At 54.0% G+C, this 21,958-nt stretch overlaps 1 protein-coding gene across 2 annotated transcripts; it reads left to right on the forward strand.

Moving 5' to 3' along the window:
* The first annotated feature begins 824 nt into the window (after positions 1-824).
* LOC107078190 (proline-rich protein 36-like) lies at positions 825-16,983 on the forward strand. 2 transcript variants are annotated; one of them, XM_069191335.1, is made up of 13 exons: positions 825-949; positions 3,204-3,326; positions 4,554-4,715; positions 5,656-5,745; positions 5,843-5,961; positions 6,503-6,554; positions 7,171-7,260; positions 7,759-7,825; positions 8,276-8,405; positions 9,226-9,259; positions 9,849-12,942; positions 15,522-16,232; positions 16,862-16,983. In XM_069191335.1, exons 1-13 carry the CDS (start codon positions 920-922, stop codon positions 16,969-16,971), a joined length of 4,812 nt encoding a protein of 1,603 aa, XP_069047436.1. In that variant the 5' UTR covers positions 825-919; the 3' UTR covers positions 16,972-16,983. The 2 variants fall into 2 exon arrangements, with proteins under 2 accessions (XP_069047436.1, XP_069047437.1); XM_069191336.1 differs by having other exon boundaries at positions 826-949; positions 15,552-16,232.
* The last annotated feature ends 4,975 nt before the right edge of the window (positions 16,984-21,958 follow it).

Below are 21,958 nucleotides of genomic sequence, written 5' to 3' on the forward strand. Positions count from 1 at the left end.
CAGAAAAGTGCTATATAAGTTTAAGCAATTATTATTATTATTATTATTATTATTATTATTTTATTATTATTATTATTATTATTATTCTCATATGCGCCACTGGGCAAGACTTGAAGGATTGACAGGAATCTTCTTTTTGACTTTTAAACCAGAAGGATGAGATGAATTTGAAATGTTGAGGTAATTAAATCAGATGCGGGCGACATTGCCACCTCTCAGCGCGGAATGGTTAGAAAATGGATGGAGTGACAAAACCAAAACCAGAAGGAAACTCCGCAGGAATAAGAAACCCGAAGCCTTAAAAAATCACCCGCACCCGCTCACTGCCGGCAGGGGTCGCCGCCTCCCAGAAGCCCAGAGCGCAGGCGTGGCCGGAAGTCTGCATTGACACCCCGCGGGTACAGAGGTGACCCGGAGACCCCAGAGAGAGAGCAAACACTCTCCACTCACACACGATCCGCTCAAACAGGCGAGAGGCGGCAGAGCGGGCCGGGGGGCAACATGAGCAGGACGTATATCTTTCCGCCCACACCCACTCGTGTTGGCACCACTGTGGTTTCGGGGGGCTTCGTTTTTATTTGCTAAGAACCGAACGCCCCTCGAAAGCAAACTCTGCACGGGGTGAAAGTCCTAAGGAACCAAGAGCTTCGGCACTTTGAGATCGAAAAGATGTCCTGGGGTGTTTATTTAAAAAAAGTGACGGCACGTTTCACATCATCGCCACGTGGGACATTACGGTCAGCGGGAGGAAGTCTCACGCGTGACGCGCCTCGTCGTCCGCCGCTCCTTATGACGTCACAGAGGTCTCCTTGCCGCCCCGCGCTGCTCCGGGTGTTAGTCTCGAGGGAGGCCAGTCAGCTGTCACACCGGATCGCCGCGAGTGGCAAAGTCGCACCATGTCGCCCATTCCTGAGATAGAATGGCGAGCAGGGATGTGAAACACAGAGAAGTGAGTTTGCCCTTTTCTGTTAGCCATTGAATGAATCTGTGGAATTGATTTTGTTCTCAGAATATGGGATTTGGAATCTAAATGTGACCCATTCTGTACGTGTACACCTGTTTCTACTAGGAGTGATTTATTTTTAATGTGTGCCTGGCTTGACTGGTGTACACTTTGAGTCATGTATTAATTTTGACAGGGAGTTAAAGAATGAGTGAACATTACATCTGAATCTTTATTCTGTGTCAGTGAGCACTGATAGTTGTACATGCTGTAATGGGCATCCTTAACCCCCATCTTCCCTTCTGGTTGGTGCCCAGCCCAGTTCTTAGTCATGGGGAAGTCACAAACGGCCCATCCTGCTCGTTAGTAGCTAATTGATCCAAGACTCTCATCCTGAGAGGTCAGGGTATTGGCTTCAACAACATGGCAGGGCAGCTTGGTCCACACTCCCACCACCCTTAGTGTAAAGACGGGACTCCTGTTCTCAGTTTTAAATGCTCTTCCACATATGTCCTCTAGTTCGTGTTTTACTGTTCATTCTGAAGAAATCTGCTGGGTTGAATTTTTCAGTGACTTTGAGGGCTTTGAATAGAGTTGTCTCAGATCTCCTCATGGTCTTCTGATACTCAGTTTCTCCAGTCTATCAGTGTGGGACACTCCCTTCAGACTAAAGAGACTCAGTTCCATCAGCCTGTCAGTGTGGGTCACTCCCTTCAGACTAAAGAGACTCAGTTCCTTCAGCCTGTCAGTGTGGGACACTCTCTTCAGACTGAAGAGACTCAGTTCCTTCAGCTTGTCAGTGTGGGACACTCCCTTCAAACTAAAGAGACAGTTCCTTCAGTCTGTCAGTGTGGGTCACTCCCTTCAGACTAAAGAGACTGTTCCTTCAGTCTGTCAGTGTGGGTCACTCCCTTCAGACTAAAGAGACTTAGTTCCTTCAGCCTGACACTGTATGACACTCCCTTTAGACTAAAGAGACCCAGTTCCTTCAGCCTGTCAGTGTGGGGCACTCCCTTCAGACTAAAGAGACTCAGTTCCTTCAGCCTGTCAGTTTGGGACACTCCCTTCAGACTAAAGAGACTCCGTTCCTTCAGTCTGTCAGTGTTGGACACTGCCTTTCAGATTAAAGAGACTCAGTTCCTTTAGCCTGTCAGTGTGGGACACTCCCTTCAGACTAAAGAGACTCAGTTCCTTCAGCCTGTCAGTGTGGGTCACTCCCTTCAGACTAAAGGGACAGTTCTTTCAGTCTTTCAGTGTGGGTCACTCCCTTCAGACTAAAGAGACTCAGTTCCTTCAGCCTGTCAGTGTGGGTCACTCCCTTCAGACTAAAGAGACTCAGTTCCTTCAGCCTGTCAGTGTGGGTTACTCCCTTCAGACTAAAGAGACTCAGTTCCTTCAGCCTGTCAGTGTGGGACACTGCCTTTCAGGCTAAAGAGACTCCATTCCTTCAGCCTGTCAGTGTGGGTTACTCCCTTCAGACTAAAGGGACTCAGTTCCTTCAATCTGTCAGTGTGGGTCACTCCCTTCAGACTAAAGAGACTCAGTTCCTTCAGCCTGTCAGTGTGGGTCACTCCCTTCAGACTAAAGAGGCTCAGATCCTTCAGCCTGTCAGTGTGTGTCACTCCCTTCAGGATAAAGAGACTCAGTTCCTTCCGCCTGTCAGTGTGGGTCACCCTCTTCAGACTAAAGAGACTCAGTTCCTTCAGCCTGTCAGTGTGGGTCACTCCCTTCAGGATAAAGAGACTCAGTTCCTTCCGCCTGTCAGTGTGTGACACTCCCTTCAGACTCCTGTCCCTGACCCCAACCTGAAATATAACCCCACCTGTACTCCTGTCCCTGACCCCACCCTGAAATATAACCCCACCCCTACTCCTGTCCCTGACCCCACCCTGAAATCTACCCCCCTAACCCCCCTCCTTGCCTAAGTCCGGTCTGCAGGCCTAGTTGGGTTTCCTCAGTGAGGCGCAGTAGTAAGGGTCAGGGGCTCTGGCCTCCTCAGGGGAAGGTTGCAGGTTTAAGATGGTCTATCTGTGAGCAGGGCCTTTCACTCCTGCAGCTCCTGTGTCAATGGGTGCAAATTTACTGCAAAGAGGAAACAGTCAGCACCCCTAGAACCAGATCACCCCACCCCGGAGAACAATTTCACTCAGTTCTCAGCCAGGAAGGATCTGTACTGCTGCACCCCAATAACTGATGGTGCTGCACCACAAACCGATGATATCGAGCCCCGTTGTGAGCTGCTGTCTTTGTGTTGTCTCAGGGTGTCCGTCCCCTCGCCGGGACGGAGGTGGCTGACTTCCTGCTGGATCAGCCTCTGGGATCCAAGACCCCGATCGTCCCCGGAGTTCGCACCACTTTCTACACCACCAGCCTCTGCGAGAGGGTAAGAGCTTCTCTCTGGACATGAGCACGCAGCAGTCAGTCCTTCTGTCTCTTTCGGCTGTGAGCTGGGGATGAGTTAGAGGTATACTCCAGACTTGGAGACATCTACATTGGAGAAACAGGAAGGAGACTCGGAGACATCTTCTCAAAGACAGTTTTCCGATCTCATACATCAGAAAGACCACCGAAACCAAAATTATTCTGCAGCTAGGATCACACATTCTCCCTTCTCTTAACGACAGACTACTGTTCTTTTAAATTTTCTCCATTCATTGGAAGTTTCATTTCACACCTCTCTGCACCCATTCTGACTTCACACCTCTTGATTGGCCTCTCTTTCTGTCCCCTGCTCCCGCCTCTCACTCCTCCTCCCTCCCAACCTTTGTTCTCCCGCTACTTTACCTTTGCCTACTGCCCTGTCTCTCTCACACCTGAAGAAGGCTCCACGGCTAAAACGTTGTGTTTTCTTTCTTCTTTTTTTCAGCATGGAATAAACCTATTACTTGTTCCTTTGCAGCCTACGCATGCTGACGCAGTTCCCCACCTGAATTATTATTATTATACTGTGAAGTTGACCCCACCATCATGGCTCAAAAGTCGAGCGCCATGGTGTGGCCTTGAGCCAAGATGGCTGCCTGTTAACTGAGGAAGCAGCTCCAAGAATGAGGTACAGCTGGTCTGAGTGAGCCTTTAGCACTCTGGAGGATGTTTTACTACCACATGGAGAGAAAGGAGCTGTTAGGATAGGATCTGTGTGGAATCCCACTCCCCCTGAGTGCTACATACTCACCTAGACCGGCTGTGCCTCATTCTGCAGCTTTTCTCAATGAACAGGTGTCCATCTTGGCTCAAGGCCTCACCTGTGTACCCAAGTTTTGAGCCAAGATGGTGGCTTTTTCACAGAGCCCCCTTTAAGTACAGCAAAGGTTCCTTGTGGGAAACCCAAAGGGGGAGTGAGAGTCAGAGCCCACAGTTGAGCAGAGGAGAGATTCAGTGAGGTTCTGCACCCCTCTCTGTCCAGTCTCGGGGACTTCACCATCCTACTTCATCCTGCATCACAACCTGTGACTATCATTACCATTAGTATATATAGCACCAAGGCGCTGTACAATTAAACAGTCCAGCAAGAGCAGCAGGGAATTCCCCTCCAGTTCAGTTTGCTGTTGAACGAATGCGCTGGCGCCCCCTGGTGGCTGTGGGCTGACATGTCGCCTGTCCCCCTCGGCAGCTGCATCAGGACAGCGCGGATTTTGTGCTGACCGACCCCAGTGGCCGGCTGCTGCACAGCACCTACAACAGCCTGCATGACCCCAACCTGAAGCAGTTCTTCAGCCAGCGCGACCGGCAGCGCCTGCTCGTGCGCCAGGGCCTCCTCACGCCGCAGAAGAAGGTGAGTAAGGATGGAGGCCAGGGGCCGAGGACGCAGGCGGAGGGCAAGGGGAGAGGGTCTCCCCACACCGTCCTGTAATGCTGGCTCTGACAACCTCGGCCCCTCCGTGACCTCTGTGACCCAGGAACTGATTCTGACTGCGGCTGCCCCATGAGCCCCCTCTGGAAACCCTGAGGCCGAGTGCCTGAATGGCTCCTGCTGAGCCCAGACCCAAGCCCTTGCCTCTGCACCTGCCCCTGACCTTTAACCCTGCTGCTCATCTGATGTGTGAGCAACAGTAGAGGTCAGAGGTCACACCCAGTGTATTGTGGTGGCTCAGTTGGAAGAGCTAGTTGAAAATCAATATAGGATGATATTTGATATAGGACAACATTCAGAAGCGTGACCCAATAGACAGGCATCCTCTACAGAGTCAGTGCTGTGTCGCCTCTCTGCACTGATAGTCCTTCCTCTGTAGTCTCAGCACAGAGCCTGTCGCTGTGTCGCCTCTCTGCACTGATAGTCCTTCCTCTGTAGTCTCAGCGCAGAGCCTGTCGCTGTGTCGCCTCTCTGCACTGATAGTCCTTCCTCTATAGTCTCAGCGCAGAGCCTGTCGCTGTGTCGCCTCTCTGCACTGATAGTCCTTCCTCTGTAGTCTCAGCACAGAGCCTGTCGCTGTGTCGCCTCTCTGCACTGATAGTCCTTCCTCTGTAGTCTCAGCACAGAGCCTGTCGCTGTGTCGCCTCTCTGCACTGATAGTCCTTCCTCTATAGTCTCAGCACAGAGCCTGTCGCTGTGTCGCCTCTCTGCACTGATAGTCCTTCCTCTATAGTCTCAGCGCAGAGCCTGTCGCTGTGTCGCCTCTCTGCACTGATCGTCCTTCCTCTGTAGTCTCAGCGCAGAGCCTGTCGCTGTGTCACCGCTCTGTGCTGATTGTCACTGCTCCTGTGTTGTTCTGAAGGTGATCTGCACCACTAAGGAGTTCAACCAATACCGGGAGTATCTGACCACGGTGAAGCTGGACTGGGAGAAGAGCTTCCTGCGAGAGCAGGTGGGGGTGGGAGCCCGATCGAGCCGCCGACAGCGGGGTCTTGTCGTCTCCCAACCGTAGGGGGTTGCCTTGCTGACCGACTCCCTGGATTTCACAGAAGGAACTGGTGAGGAAGTTCCTGGTCCTGCAGGAGAAGAAACAGATCCCACCAGGAATAACTGTGTGCCACCTGCGGGAGTGGCTACTGGATTGCGGGAGTGCCGCACGGATCTGGAGGTGAGGAGGAGGAGGGACGCTGGGGAGCCTGGAGCACTGGGCCCTCATGTGCACTCATGCTAACATGTGGGCTGATGGAAAACAGGAAGGGGTCAGATCCAATCCAGGGGAACTTCACTTACCATCAGGCCAAAGTTATCAAGAAGGAAAGATGCAGGCAGTTGTGTAGATCACAGCTAGATCGATTGAGAGACAGGTAGACAGTAATGAACAGGAAGGTGACTGGTCCCAGCTTGGACACACAGATTGACAGAGCGAGAGGTCAGGACAGCACTTAGGGCCTCAGGTTAGGGCTGTGGGTTCAGATCTCAAGTGGTCCTGAGGGTTATCTGCTGTAACCTTGAGAAAGTCTGTGTGCTGAGATGGCGCTAATCACCGTGTTTGTTGCTTGCAATAGCTAGAATTCTGACTTGTATATTATATTCTAGCTAGACTGGTGGCCTGTATATTATATTCTAGACAGATGGAGGTGACCTGTATATAATATTATCCGTTCATTCTCACGGCCCGTATACTGACCTGCTCTGTGCTCTGTCTGAAGGGGCCGCAATGGCAGGACTGAAAACCAGAACACCCACAGCTACTCGGAGCTGGTAAGAGACAGGCGACAGCGTCACTCCCTCCCACACCCCTCCTCACCCTCACTGCAGTGTGTAAATATTCATCAAGCCCACAGGCCTGTTCCATCTCCAGCCGGGAGATGACGAACATCTCTAGATGCCTCTGGATCATGGTTTTAAATGTTCCATTCATGGTCAGGTGACTGTGAAGTCCCCATTGCCTTCTGGGTAATGTTGGTCTTGTCTGGACTACATCTTGTCTGAGCCAGCTGCCCTTTTACAGACACTAGTATCGGTGATAACTATTTGAGTTCTAGATTAATGATCATTTTCCTGTGCAGTGGACACCCTGACAAACATTACTGTGTCTTACTGTGGTCTGCGTGAGCACAGATCCCACTGCCCTGGTTAGCTGTGCTGTTTTTGGAAAGAGTCTGGAGGTCGTACTTGACTGGGAGTGTGTAGCTGCAGTCTGATGGTTTGATATGATTTTAGCCTGCTCCTTCAGACACATGTGTTAGCACCAGTAATGGCCGCAGGGCTGGCTCTCCTGAGAAGCCTGGTTTAAGAATCTCCACCACTCTGGAGCTCCTGGCTGCAGGAGTCAGTGCGGCGGCATGCTGACCTCTGACCTCTGACCTTGGCGCAGGCCTGGCGCGAGAGACTGCGTCAGCAGCTGCAGGAGCTGGAGGTGGAGGTCCACAGGGAGCTGCGACTGGAAAGGCGCTGGGACAAGAAGGTACCGCCGCCCTACAAGAAGCGCTTTTCTGCAGAGCTGCCTGTCGACAGCAGAGAGAAGCAGGGTGACTCTTCACCTGGAGGGGCAACAGTCATCCTGCTCTGACCTCTGAGTCACTAGGAGGGTCCCAGCTTAGAATCCCTGACCCCTGACCTCTGACCTCTAAGTCACTAGGACTGTCCCAGCTTAGAATCCCTAACACCTGACCCCATGATCCACTTTAAGTTGCCAGGACAGGGTCCCAGTTTAGTATCCCTGTCCATTGACCCCTGATCTCTGATCCCTAAACCATTCTAAATCACCATGAGGGTCCCAAGTTAGAATCCCTGACCCCTGACCCCATGACCCAACATGAGACAGTCACTGCTCCTTCAGGTGGTCTGTTCTTCCTTTGGATCAGATGTCAGTCTGTGGTCCTGAAGTCACCCGTCAGATAGTTATGACACAATGATCCCTGTGTGTCGGAGCCTTTCTAACAGGGCGTGTCTTGTGCTACAGAAGGCGCCGAAGCAGGACATGCGCTTGGCAGCAGTCCCAGAGGAAGCCCGTGTCCACAGCGAGGCAGGTGAGACTCGGCCCGTCTGTCTCCTGCAACTGCTGACTGACCTCCACGGCCATGGAGATCTGCTCAGAAAACAGGGCTTCCCGGGGGTCTCAGGGTATCCCAGAGACCCTCAGGGTATCCCTAAATCTCTCGGGTATCCTGGAGACTCTCAGGGGTCTCCAGAGACTCTCGGGGTATTTCAGGAACGTAGTTATTGCGGTTAATTACTACGATAGTTTGCATGCTGATTTCCCCCGGTCTCCTCCTGTTTTGCTTTTCCTATGATTTGATGTTTAAGGACACTGAGGACAAGACCAGTCCGATGCACCAGTGGACCCCTGGGGCTCGCGCTCATGTGTGGTGCCGGTTTGTTCCAAGTCCAGAAGGTCGTTCTTACTGACCTCTGACTTGTGCTGGGTTAGTGAAACCGAGAAGGAACGTCGCTCACTCTCTCCTGTTCTTCCTCGGCAGTGAGTCAGACAGAGACCCATCGTTCCTCGGCTCTCCCGTCTCGTGCAACGGAGACGTCTTCGTCCCCAGGAGAGACGAGCTGCCCCTCAGAGCCGTCCCAGAAGTCTCAGAGCACGCATCTGACCCACCTGTGAGTTTGACCCAGTATCCTGGCTCCCTGTTGCTTGATTTCTCTTGCAGGCATGAGAGTCACTGTGGGTGTGTCAGATAAAGTGTTACTTCCACTGTGGGCATGTCTGATTACAGTGTCACTCCCACTGTGGGCGTGTCTGATACAGTGTCACTCCCACTGTGGGTGTGTCTGATACAGTGTCACCCCCACTGTGGGCGTGCCTGATTACAGTGTCTCTCCCACTGTGGGCGTGCCTGATACAGTGTCTCTCCCACTGTGGGCGTGCCTGATACAGTGTCTCTCCCACTGTGGGTGTGCCTGATACAGTGTCTCTCCCACTGTGGATGTGGGCAGTTCTAGTTGCAACAAAAACCAGCAAAGACAGGGATCCTCCAAGATCAGGACTGAGAAACCTGCAATTTCCAAGATGCTCCTAAAATTTTATACACACACCTTCCTATCTCGAGTTCTTCAAACACCCAAAATTGCTGACTAAAGAGCTGATCAGCACATTTGTGATCAATGTAGGTCCATTAGCTCCCGATGATCATGGCAGAGTACTGGCATGCAGGGGGATGATTTTTTTAATTGATGAAATCAGTGTCTGCTTTAACAAAACAGAGACAGGATACCTGCTCCAGCAGGTGCAGAGTCTTACTACATGTGTCCAGATGTTTACTCGAAAGCTGTCCAGCTCCCTACTGATTCTGGATAGAGCAGAGCAGAGCTGTGAATATGTGGAGAGGCCACATCAGTGTCAGCACTCACAGATAACCGCCGTGGTGTCTGAATGCTCAGTCAGGATGACTGGTGTCAGCTGTGCCTTGTCTCTTCACAGAAAAACGAGCATAGAAGAACAGCTAAGACAGAGAGTGAGTATTCTTCCAGCCTACCGCGCACTGCCACACGTCACTAACTGCAAGCCCAGGTTCGGTTCGGCTGAATGACAGCGACTTACTTGGCCGAAGCTGAAGGTCCAAGTGAAGGGCTACCTCATGGGCACAGCAGCTCCTCCCCTGGGGTTTGAACCCGCAACCTTCTAGTCCTGAGGAGAGCCCTGATCCCCGCTGCACAGTGCTGCTTGCTCTGAAAATGGCCTTTTATTTTCTTCCATGGTTCTGTAAGACTGCAGCCTGAGCTAATTGAGTACAGGGCAAGGTTTAGTATGATTTATAACAGTAAGTCTTCTGATAGAACAGTGCACTCCTTTTTTATCAGCTGCTGTTATGATCTCTGTAGGTGTTGCACTTTGACTAAACGAAGGTGGTGCAGCTGTCCTGGGTTCGATGCGGTGCCGGGCTGCCTGTCTGTGTGGAGTTTGCATGTTCTCCCCGTGTTGAGGTGGGGTTTCCCCCCCAGTGGCAGTGGGCCGGTGGCCTGGCTGCAGGACATGGCCGGGCGCCTGGACAAGGCCCCGGTGAGGAAGGCGAAGGCCCTAGCCGCCATGTCTGTTGTGCGCAGGTCTCCGCGGAGGGGCTGGGCCCCGTCCTGGGGGGCCTCGTGAGATGGGTAGTGACGGCCGTGAGCGACATCCTGATCCCGGCCATCCAGGAGTTCGAGGAGTCGCCCGGCTGCCCCAGCGACACCTCGCTCCAGTGCTGCGCCAGCGACCCGGGCTCCCGCTGCGAGCTCAGCCCCCCGCGCGGCGCCAGCGGCCCGGGCTCCCGCCGCGAGCTCAGCCCCCCGCGCGGCGCCAGCGGCTCGGGCTCCCGCCGCGAGCTCAGCCCCCCGCGCGGCGCCAGCGGCTCGGGCTCCCGCTGCGAGCTCGGCCCCCCGCACGGCGCCAGCGGCTCGGGCTCCCGCTGCGAGCTCGGCCCCCCGCACGGCGCCAGCGGCTCGGGCTCCCGCTGCGAGCTCGGCCCCCCGCACGGCGCCAGCGGCTCGGGCTCCCGCTGCGAGCTCGGCCCCCCACACGGCGCCAGCGGCTCGGGCTCCCGCTGCGAGCTCGGCCCCCCGCGCAGCGCCAGCGGCTCGGGCTCCCGCTGCGAGCTCGGCCCCCCGCACAGCGCCAGCGGCTCGGGCTCCCGCCGCGAGATCAGCCCCCCGCGCAGCGCCAGCGACCCGGGCTCCCGCCGCGAGCTCAGCCCCCCGCGCGGCGCCAGCGGCTCGGGCTCCCGCTGCGAGCTCAGCCCCCCCCACAGCACCAGCCCAGGCGGCAGCGCCAACGGCGGGGCGCCGCCCCCGTCCCCCCCGAGTCCGGCGTCCTCCAGGCCCTCGGTGGCGTCCCTGCCAGGCAACATGGCCACCCCAGAGGCAGCGGAGGACGCCCCGATGGAGGTCGACCCCCAGGAGGGTCCCCCCTGCGGAGCCGAGGAGGGCGAGGACCTGGCGGGGTCCCCCGCCGGCCCGCCGCTCCCCCCGCGCCCCCCGTCCTCGCCCCTGGTCAAGGAGGCGGGGGTCCTGGTGTGGGACGTCATGTACAAGGCGGTGGACATTGTGAAGCACCTGCAGGCCAGCGCCAGTGAAAGCGCTGCGGCCGCCTTCACAGTGTCGTCCGCGGAGGTGCGCCCCCTGAGCCCCCCAAACCCGCAGTGCCCCCTGAGTCCCCCGAGCCCGCAGTGCCCCCCAAACCCCCTGAGCCCGTCCCTCACCCGGAGGGCCGAGAGCTTGGTGTGGGGTGTGGTCTGCAGGGCCGTGGAGACGCTGCAGCTCCTGCAGGCAGAGGCGCAGGAGGACACAGTGACCTTTGACCTCCCCTGCCTCCTGGACACCCCCGAGCCCCCCACCTCCAGCCAGGCCCCGCGCTGCCGGTCGGTGGAGAGCCAGGCCTGCGCCGACAGCTCGGCCTGCAGGCTCCTGGGCGGCTCGGGAGAGCGTTCGGAGGAGGAGGCGGAGCTCGGCAGCCTGGCCCAGGAGATCGTGGGCGTCATCCTGCGGAGCGTCGCCGAGGAGACGCAGGAGGAAGAAGCTCTGCAGCTGGAGCTCCAGGCGTCTGCCCCCGACAGCCGGCCGCCGCCAGCTCCCGCGCCCGGAGAGGGGAGAGCGGTGAGTCCGGCGCCTACCGGCCGCTGTCCGGAGTCCGACCCCTCCTCTTCCTCTTCCTCTTCCTCTTTGCCTGAGGAAGACGCGTCGGAGCTCAGCCTCCAGACCCGGGAGCTGGTGAGCGCCGTCTTTCGGGGGATCCAGTCCCAGCTGGCCAAGGAGGAGCTGCAGAGGGCCGGCTCCGGGCGGGGCGCGCGGCTCTCCGAGGAGAGCCTGCTGGCCCGGGAGATCGTGGCGTCCGCGCTGGCCAGGCTGGAGGAGCGCCCCCCCGCCGGGCCGGCCCCGCGCCCCGCCAGCGCCGCGCGCTCCCACCTGGCCGTCGGCGGCCCAGGGCGCCTGGGGGGCCTTCTGGACGCCCTCAGGTCGAGGCTGCAGCAGAGCACGGTCCAGCCCGTCCGGCGCATCATCGAGAGGCTCCTGCCCCCGCCGCCGCCGCCCGGCCCCCCCGCCGCCTCCTCGCACTGCTCCCTGGCCTCCGACATCGTGGCCGCCGTCCTGCAGGGCCTGGCCGCCGCCGCGGCTCCGGGGTCCGAGGAGGGCGAGCAGGAAGTGCGCGGGCTGCTCCGCGCGGCGGCGTGCGACCGGCTGGCCTCGGGAAGGTCGCTCCAGCCGGCCGAGGTCCAGGCCGTGTCCAGGGGGCTCGTCCAGGCGGTGGTGGCCAGGCTGAAAGCCTATGTGAGCCAGGAGGCCCTGTCCATGTCCACGTCCGAGTCCACGTCTGAGTCCCTGTACCCGTCCGAGTCTCCGTCCCAGTTCAGCAGCCGCACGTCGTCAGCGGAGCTGGACAGCAGCTCTCCGGACTCGCTGGAGCTGATGGCGGCCTGCACCGCCGGGCCGGCGCCCCAGCAGGGACAGGCCTGCGACCCGCAGCGCGTGGTCAGCCGGATCCTGCGGGCAGTGCGGGCCGCGCGCGGGGGGCAGGCCCCGCTGACCGTGGAGCAGCTGTCCACCACCATCACGGACGTCCTGTTCTCCAGCCTGTGCCTGGACAGCCCGCCGGCCCGGGCAAGGCGCGCCCCCCCCGCCAGCGTCCCCGTCTCGCCCTCCGCCACCTCCCTCCGCAGCGCCGCGGGTGCCGGCCTGCTCCCGGAGCCGCCGGGAGAGCCGGGAGAGCCGGGCCGCGGGCGCTGCAGGAGGATCTCCCCAGAGCCCTGCGCGCCGCAGCGCAGCCGTGACGGGCGGCCGGAGGACGGCGCGCCCGCGGAGGCCTGCAGGAGCGCGCCCGCCCTCGCCCCGCCCCGCGCCCCCGCGCTCTCAGAGCCCGGCGCCCGGCTGCTGCGCGGCGTGCTGGAGAAGTTCGTGGGGAAGCTGCTGGCGCAGTGCCTGGGCTTCCCCGAGGCGCTGTCCCGCCAGCTGGACAGGAAGAGCGCCCCCGCGGCCAGCGAGAGGAAGGGGCGGCTGCAGTCCTTCTGGCGCAAGCTCTCTGGGTCGGTGGCTCCGCTGGCGGAGCGACGCGTGTGGCCCGACTCCCAGCACCACGACGGCATGCTGGCCGCGCTCTGCAGCCTGCTGGTCAGCATGGTCATGAGCGCAGTGGTGCCCGCGGACACCCCCCCCGCCCAGCACAGGAGAGGTGAGAGGTTATAGGAGGGCGGGAGAAGGGAAGGGGGAAGTGTGTATATTCTAGCTGGACTGTAGACTGTATATAATATTCTAGATAGATCACAGGGAGTGTATATTCTAGCTGGACTGTAGACTGTATATAATATTCTAGATAGATCACAGGGAGTGTATATTCTAGCTGGACTGTAGACTGTATATAATATTCTAGATAGATCACAGGGAGTGTGTATTCTAGCTGGACTGTAGACTGTATATAATATTCTAGATAGATCACAGGGAGTGTATATTCTAGCTGGACTGTAGACTGTATATAATATTCTAGATAGATCACAGGGAGTGTATATTCTAGCTGGACTGTAGACTGTATATAATATTCTAGATAGATCACAGGGAGTGTATATTCTAGCTGGACTGTAGACTGTATATAATATTCTAGATAGATCACAGGGAGTGTATATTCTAGCTGGACTGTAGACTGTATATAATATTCTAGATAGATCACAGGGAGTGTATATTCTAGCTGGACTGTAGACTGTATATAATATTCTAGATAGATCACAGGGAGTGTGTATTCTAGCTGGACTGTAGACTGTATATAATATTCTAGATAGATCACAGGGAGTGTATATTCTAGCTGGACTGTAGACTGTATATAATATTCTAGATAGATCACAGGGAGTGTATATTCTAGCTGGACTGTAGACTGTATATAATATTCTAGATAGATCACAGGGAGTGTATATTCTAGCAGGACTGTAGACTATATATAATATTCTAGATAGATCACAGGGAGTGTATATTCTAGCTGGACTGTAGACTGTATATAATATTCTAGATAGATCACAGGGAGTGTATATTCTAGCTGGACTGTAGACTGTATATAATATTCTAGATAGATCACAGGGAGTGTATATTCTAGCTGGACTGTAGACTGTATATAATATTCTAGATAGATCACAGGGAGTGTATATTCTAGCTGGACTGTAGACTGTATATAATATTCTAGATAGATCACAGGGAGTGTATATTCTAGCAGGACTGTAGACTATATAATATTCTAGATAGATCACAGGGAGTGTATATTCTAGCTGGACTGTAGACTGTATATAATGTTCTAGATAGATCACAGGGAGTGTATATTCTAGCTGGACTGTAGACTGTATAATATTCTAGATAGATCACAGGGAGTGTATATTCTAGCTGGACTGTAGACTGTATATAATGTTCTAGATAGATCACAGGGAGTGTATATTCTAGCTGGACTGTAGACTGTATATTATATTCTAGATAGATCACAGGGAGTGTATATTCTAGCAGGACTGTAGACTATATAATATTCTAGATAGATCACAGGGAGTGTGTATTCTAGCAGGACTGTAGACTGTATATAATATTCTAGATAGATCACAGGGAGTGTATATTCTAGCTGGACTGTAGACTGTATATAATATTCTAGATAGATCACAGGGAGTGTATATTCTAGCTGGACTGTAGACTGTATATAATATTCTAGATAGATCACAGGGAGTGTATATTCTAGCAGGACTGTAGACTGTATATAATATTCTAGATAGATCACAGGGAGTGTATATTCTAGCAGGACTGTAGACTGTATATAATATTCTAGATAGATCACAGTGAGTGTATATTCTAGCAGGACTGTAGACTATATAATATTCTAGATAGATCACAGGGAGTGTGTATTCTAGCTGGACTGTAGACTGTATATAATATTCTAGATAGATCACAGGGAGTGTATATTCTAGCAGGACTGTAGACTATATAATATTCTAGATAGATCACAGGGAGTGTATATTCTAGCTGGACTGTAGACTGTATATAATATTCTAGATAGATCACAGGGAGTGTATATTCTAGCTGGACTGTAGACTGTATAATATTCTAGATAGATCACAGGGAGTGTATATTCTAGCTGGACTGTAGACTGTATATAATATTCTAGATAGATCACAGGGAGTGTATATTCTAGCTGGACTGTAGACTGTATATTATATTCTAGATAGATCACAGGGAGTGTATATTCTAGCAGGACTGTAGACTATATAATATTCTAGATAGATCACAGGGAGTGTGTATTCTAGCAGGACTGTAGACTGTATATAATATTCTAGATAGATCACAGGGAGTGTATATTCTAGCTGGACTGTAGACTGTATATAATATTCTAGATAGATCACAGGGAGTGTATATTCTAGCTGGACTGTAGACTGTATATAATATTCTAGATAGATCACAGGGAGTGTATATTCTAGCAGGACTGTAGACTGTATATAATATTCTAGATAGATCACAGGGAGTGTATATTCTAGCAGGACTGTAGACTGTATATAATATTCTAGATAGATCACAGGGAGTGTATATTCTAGCTGGACTGTAGACTGTATATTATATTCTAGATAGATCACAGGGAGTGTATATTCTAGCTGGACTGTAGACTGTATATAATATTCTAGATAGATCACAGGGAGTGTATATTCTAGCTGGACTGTAGACTATATTATATTCTAGATAGATCACAGTGGGTGTATATTCTAGCTGAACTGTAGGTCGCCTGTGTCACACCTCCAGATAGACTGTCCATCTCACCTCGTTCCGCAGGAGCGCCGGACGCCGGGGCCAGAAGGAGGCCGGAGGGCCGCAGCCGCTGCACAGCGGAGCGGACGGCGCGGCCCGGAGCTTCCCTCCAGGACTTGCCCGGCACCGGAGAGGTGCGCGCCCTCGTCCCGCTGGAGGCCAGCGCCCCGCTCCCGCGGGCAGCGTCCAGGCCATCGGGAGACGAGAGTGCGGCGCCCTCAGAGCTCTCCCGGCTCCAGCAGGCCGCCGGCACGCCCGTCATCCGGGCGAGCTCCCTCGCTGACCTGCCGATCCCGGTTTGCTCCTCCTCCTCGTCCTCCTCCTCCGTCACGTCCTCCTCCGTCACGTCCTCCTCCGTCACGTCCTCCTCCGTCACGTCCTCCTCCGTCACGTCCTCCTCCGTCACGTCCTCCTCCTGCTCCGGCCTGTCCTACATTGTGGAGGACATAGTCACCGGGCTGCTCGAGACAGTGGCCCCGGCGAGCACTCCTCCCGACGGCGCCGGCCCTGCTAGAGAGCTGGACAGGCCCGCCTCGGCCCTGAGCCACATGGCCGCCGGCCTGGTAGCCTCGGTGCTGCAGGTCTCCGCCGGGACCAGGGCCCGCCGCCCCCCCACCGCAGGCGCCAGAGAAGCCGCCAGCGCTGCCGCCCACACCAGGACCGCCGTGGAGGCCCAGGAGGAGCGTCCCGGGGACACGCCTGTGGGTAAGTCCTGTCCAGAGCTGCAGCCAAGCCTGACTGCGTCCCTGACTCCACACTCGGGCAGGAGGGGACTTCCTACCTCCAGAGTCACGGGCAGGAGACTGGGGCCTGTGTGCAGCTTTGATCGAGGCTCCTGGGATTGATTCGGCTCGTTTGATGTCAGCTGATAACGCGCCTGTCAGGCTCTCAAAGGCCCACGCTTGAGGGGTCAGGCCCAGCTGCCCAGGTTTAGAGCACCAGTCTCCAGGCAGCCCCCCTCTCCACTCTTCCAGGGTGCTGGTGGCGGGTGGCGGGTGGCGGGGGGGGGGAGTTTTTGGGGCACTGTTTGTGCACATGCCACATGGAATGTCCTGGGAGGTGAGGTCTGGGGTGTCCTGTGAGCGAGTGTGTCCTGAGCACAGCCTGCCTGTTTATCCTGGGGGGTGAGATCTGGGGTGTCCTGTGAGCACAGTCTGTCTGTTTCTCCTGGGGGGTGAGATCTGGGGTGTCCTGTGAGCACAGTCTGTCTCTTTCTCCTGGGGGGTGAGATCTGGGGTGTCCTGTGAGCACTCCTGAACCCAGAACCCAGGATTTGAGAGAGACGTAAAAATCCAGATTTAAGAACAATAACCGTCGTCTGTTTTGTCTTTCAGGTCGTGGGGAAGCCCTGCTCAGGCGTGTCCGGCGGGGCTTTAACATTCTGGCAGCATGCCTAGGCCGGGCATGCTGCTTCAGACCACGCGTGGCGCAGGAGATAAAGTAGTCAGTTGCATCACAGGATTGTAAACGTGTCCATCTGTGTGTGTGTGTGTGTGTGTGTGTGTGTGCATGTGTGTAGTATGAGCGAGTGTGTGTAATTGTGTGTGTGAGTGATGAGTGTGAGTGATGAGTGTGAGTGATGAGTGTGAGTGATGGGTGTAAGTGATGGGTGTAAGTGATGAGTGTGAGTGATAAGAGTGTGTGAGTGACTGTGTGTGAGTGATAAGTGTGTGTGTAATTGTGAGTGTGTGTGTGAGTGCTCTGTACAGTCTGAGGGGGAGAAGGAGGTGTTTACTACTTAACACATAGTTTGCACTTCTGAGAGTGAAGAACCATGACGTTTCTAACTGGGTTTTATCGTTACGTGACTTCGAGTCCTAAATCGGGGTATCTGTGCTGTTTGCGCATGGCTCTTTAAGAGCTGTGCTCTGTGTGTGGCTCCCCAGTCCAGTGTGTGTATTAATAAGGCGGTGACCCTGTCTCCCCAGTCCTGCGTGTGTGTAAGAATGGGGGTGACCCTCTCTCTCCAGTCCTGTGTGTGTGTAAGAATGGGGGGGACCCCCTCTCTCCAGTCCTGTGTGTATTAATATGGGGGTGTCCCTGCCTCCCCAGTCCTGTGTGTGTTTTAATAAGGGGGTGACCCTGACTCCCCAGTCCTGTGTGTGTTAGAATGGGGGTGACCCTGAACTTTATTGAAATATGTAACTGGTACAGGTACTGGTACAAAGGAATTCTTACAGAAGGTCTCTGGAATGTTTAAACAAGTGTAAAAACACAAAGTGCGGACAGTGCATCAAGACAATATACAAACAAACAGTAGACAATGTACAAGTAAACAAGTTTACTCTGTTTCTCTTTGGAACAAGTAATAGGTTTTATCCATGCTGAAAAAAAGAAGAAAGAGAACACAACGTTTCGGCCGTGGAGCCTTCTTCAGGTTTCTCTTTGCCTGGTTAGGTGCTCATCTAGTGTGTATCACTAAGGGTTCTATAGCATTCCAGTTGTTGTTATGTTTGTGTGTGAGTCCCAGTGAGAGGGGTAGTGTTGTTTGGCTTGTGTTGTGATTTGGTTGACTGATTCATGCTGTTTTAGCTGTGCTGGCGTGAGGCAGGTTGGTGTCAGTGAGCCTCAGGACCAGCTGGCTGAGGGGGCTCTTCTCTGGGCTCAGCAGGGTCTTGTGGTTTTAGGAATTCTGGTTACAGAATTAACACAGCTGGTTGTGTGATCCGACATGTTTGCTAAATGTGACAGTCCTTCATCACAAACATCTATTATGAAAAAGCAGTATGATATTGGATCTGCTATTTAGATCAACAGAGGAACATATATTTACATATGTAGTTCAAGTAGGTAGCTGCGTCAGCATGTGTAGGCTGCAAAGGAACAAGTTAAAGGTTTATTCCATGCTGAAAAGTGAAGAAAGGAGACAACGTTTCGGCTGTGGAGTCTGTGACATTTATATATTTACATGTATAAATTAACTTCTTGACAGAAAATGGTCTACACATCTATGTATTTTGAATGTTATCACACCCCCGTCCCCGAAGTGCACACACATCACACTAATCATGGAGTGTGAACTGAATCAAAGTGGGAGGGATTAAGGTCACCTATTTTCTTAACCCATTTGTCTGTCAGTCGCAGCGCTCCAGGCACCTCACTGGCTGTGTTGTTTTGGAGTGACGGGCTGGTTCAGCCAATGGCAGCTGCGGGGAGGCGGGGCTTCCAGCGTGTCCTCGGGAGTTGAGCAGAGGGGGGGCGAAACCTGAAGTGTAGCTCGTGCCGGATTTTCTGGGCTCGTTTTTTTTTTAAACCAGCGGAGTGTCGCGCACGAGCCCAGCGGCCGATAACCGCAGATTTGAAGAAAAGCTCCGCTCCCGCTCTCCGCTCGTTTCGAAGAGCGGATCAGAGACGAGACCGGGAGGGACGACTGCCTGCGGAGGGGAGGACTGTTCGTTGATGAAACCCAAATAAACATCAACTGGAAGAGACGGCGAGTGGCCCCCCTGAGCTTGGACCGGGACTGTCGCGTCTCCTTCTTCGAGTAACAGAATCTGTTCAAGTCCGCCTCGGCGAGACGGGCAGGAGGAAGAGCGGGGCTCGGCCGAGGCTCAGCGGGTCCTCCGGCGGGTTGTAGCCCCGTCGTGTCGGGTGTTTCGGGTCCGGACGGGACGTGTGGAGAAACCTGCGGCCGCACACAGGGTACAGCCCCCACCTAACGCAGAGAGAGGTCACCCGATAGGAGGTGAGCCCGTCTGATGTCGTGTGTGTTTACCACACCTGCTGTGCATTTGACTTTTAACTTTGAGTTTAGTGACAAAATAGTTGAGTTGTTGCGTAACAGCAAAAGTTTTTTTTTGATGCGTCATACAGAAAGATGGCACAAAACACATCATTGGCTTTGAAAAAAGAAATCTCATCATGAAGGGTTTGGTTTTGGTCACATAGACCACCGGCCCACCCAGGGTCAGGAGCTCGTGTTTTCACTAGAGATCAGTCAGCGGTAGCCAAAAAGGCACAGACCGGTCAATTGCTTCTATTCGCAAAAGATTAAAGGAGACAAATCCTCCAAGCAGATAACAAAGTCCCGAATATAATGCTGGAAACGCAATTCATTTTGCAGTGTCGTGTCATGTTGCAATAACATCTCAATGGCGAGGTGAACCAGGTTTCCCGTGACTGACTGGAAATCAAAATCAAATCAAAGTTTATTTATCAAATGCACAACAGTACGGCGTGCAGCAGTAGTTGCTGGCAATGAAATGTCTTTTTCTGCGAGCTCACAAAAATCACAAAATTGAGGTTACATTTTTGAAATGGAATAAAACTCAAAGTGAGTAGAGCTGCTATGTGTCCATGGTGTGTGCAATATATACATGTAGTGCAGTTATGCTGCATATAGTGAGAATTGTGTGTCCATGTAGCCATTACAGGTGATTTGCTAAGGAGCTGCAGGTTGGCTATTTAGCAGTCTTATTGCCTGGAGGTAGAAGCTGTTCTGTAGTCTGTTGGACCTGGACCGAATGCTTCGGTACCGTTTACCAGACGGTAGGAGGGAAAACAGTTTGTGACTGTAAGAGCTCTGAGTGCAACGAGCTTTTGCACGTTTAGACTCGAGGCTGAGAACTGCTGTACTTGTTCATCTGTTCTCGGTCACGGTGGAGTGCAGGTGATTCTTCACTAGCTGAGGGGCTGACAATCTCCGTTCACATGTTGCGCTGCTGACCGGCAATACCACATCTACTTTCCATCACCGGAACAGCTAAAAAAACAACCTCTTTGTATGGATCCACAAAGTTCAGAAATTCCCACAGACTGGCTGGATGGTCTTTCCCGCTTTTTTCCTTGTCCAGTGCTCTCCAGCTCATGTCTGAGATCCTCAACATCTGCTCCATATGCGTTTGCCAATAAGAGAAGAGCCTCCTCATTCGAAAACCTCCTGCTGGATGGATTGAATGCCTGGATACCCTTCATGACCTCACAATTTGAGTTGGAGAAACGCCTTTTCATTTCACCAATCGTTATACTTGAACTCAAAAAGACTGGTTCTGTGTGCTGGCCAAGAGTGGGTGTGACGAGTCTACCTTGAGGCCTACTTGTTTAAGCCCCTCCTCCTCTGTCCCCAGTTACTCTCACTAATGCTGTAAACTCACTTCTGCTGTAGTTAATCACAGATTCATTCAATAATTAGTTGTGTGGGGGCCAGATTGTATCAGACAGCTTACCTTTGATCCACACCATGTCTGGATCATTCTTGTATTCCCGGTGCACCGGCATGTTCTGTGTCTTCTCTCCTGCGCCTGAGGTTTAGCGCTCGACTCTTGACATCACATTACCTCGTCCTGTTCCCACGGCCTTTTAGGAGCGTGCTTCCTGTGTGGCTTCTGCTCCAGCCCCCTCCTGTCTGCTTACTGTACCGTTCTGTGACTGCAGCTCTTGGGGCAGGGTGTGGAGGAGTGATCGGGGCCATGTACTGAAGGGTGACGGGTTCGAGGTGCTTCTCTTCAGTCACTGTCCTCCTCTGAAGTCTACGTGAAGTAAGCCCGAAGCACATCCATCTCAGTCAGGAAACAATACTGCAATGTCTTGAAGGAAGTGCAAGTGTGCCTGTGTTGTACCGATCAGCAACAGAGAAAAAATTGTGGGTTCAGTGGGCTTCTTCAGTGGAGGAGTGTGCTGTGTGATTTCTGGGGGAGTGACAGCGGAGGAGTGTGCTGTGTGATTTCTGGGGGAGTGACAGCGGAGGAGTGTGCTGTGTGATTTCTGGGGGAGTGACAGCGGAGGAGTGTGCTGTGTGATTTCTGGGGGAGTGACAGCGGAGGAGTGTGCTGTGTGATTTCTGGGGGAGTGACAGCGGAGGAGTGTGCTGTGTGATTTCTGGGGGAGTGACAGCGGAGGAGTGTGCTGTGTGATTTCTGGGGGAGTGACAGCGGAGGAGTGTGCTGTGTGACTTCTGGGGGAGTGACAGCGGAGGAGTGTGCTGTGTGACTTCTGGGGGAGTGACAGCGGAGGAGTGTGCTGTGTGATTTCTGGGGGAGTGACAGCGGAGGAGTGTGCTGTGTGACTTCTGGGGGAGGAGTGTGCTGTGTGACTTCTGGGGGAGTGACAGCGGAGGAGTGTGCTGTGTGATTTCTGGGGGAGTGACAGCGGAGGAGTGTGCTGTGCGATTTCTGGGGGAGGAGTGTGCTGTGTGACTTCTGGGGGAGTGACAGCGGAGGAGTGTGCTGTGTGATTTCTGGGGGAGTGACAGCGGAGGAGTGCTGTGTGACTTCTGGGGGAGTGACAGCGGAGGAGTGTGCTGTGTGACTTCTGGGGGAGTGACAGCGGAGGAGTGTGCTGTGATTTCTGGGGGAGTGACAGCGGAGGAGTGTGCTGTGTGACTTCTGGGGGAGTGACAGCGGAGGAGTGTGCTGTGTGATTTCTGGGGGAGTGACAGCGGAGGAGTGTGCTGTGTGATTTCTGGGGGAGTGACAGCGGAGGAGTGTGCTGTG

The sequence above is a fragment of the Lepisosteus oculatus genome, chromosome 6 (genome assembly GCF_040954835.1).
Source record: "Lepisosteus oculatus isolate fLepOcu1 chromosome 6, fLepOcu1.hap2, whole genome shotgun sequence".
In the NCBI taxonomy this organism is placed as follows: Eukaryota; Metazoa; Chordata; class Actinopteri; order Semionotiformes; family Lepisosteidae; genus Lepisosteus; species Lepisosteus oculatus.

Excerpts from the sequence above, each read along its gene's own strand:
- LOC107078190 (XM_069191335.1), top strand. The coding sequence starts at position 920 with ATGGCGAGCAGGGATGTGAAACACAGAGAA. Across the intron at positions 7,261-7,758 it reads AAAGGCGCTGGGACAAGAAG|AAGGCGCCGAAGCAGGACAT; the intron begins GTACCGCCGCCC and ends CTTGTGCTACAG. Across the intron at positions 16,233-16,861 it reads TCCCGGGGACACGCCTGTGG|GTCGTGGGGAAGCCCTGCTC; the intron begins GTAAGTCCTGTC and ends TTTGTCTTTCAG.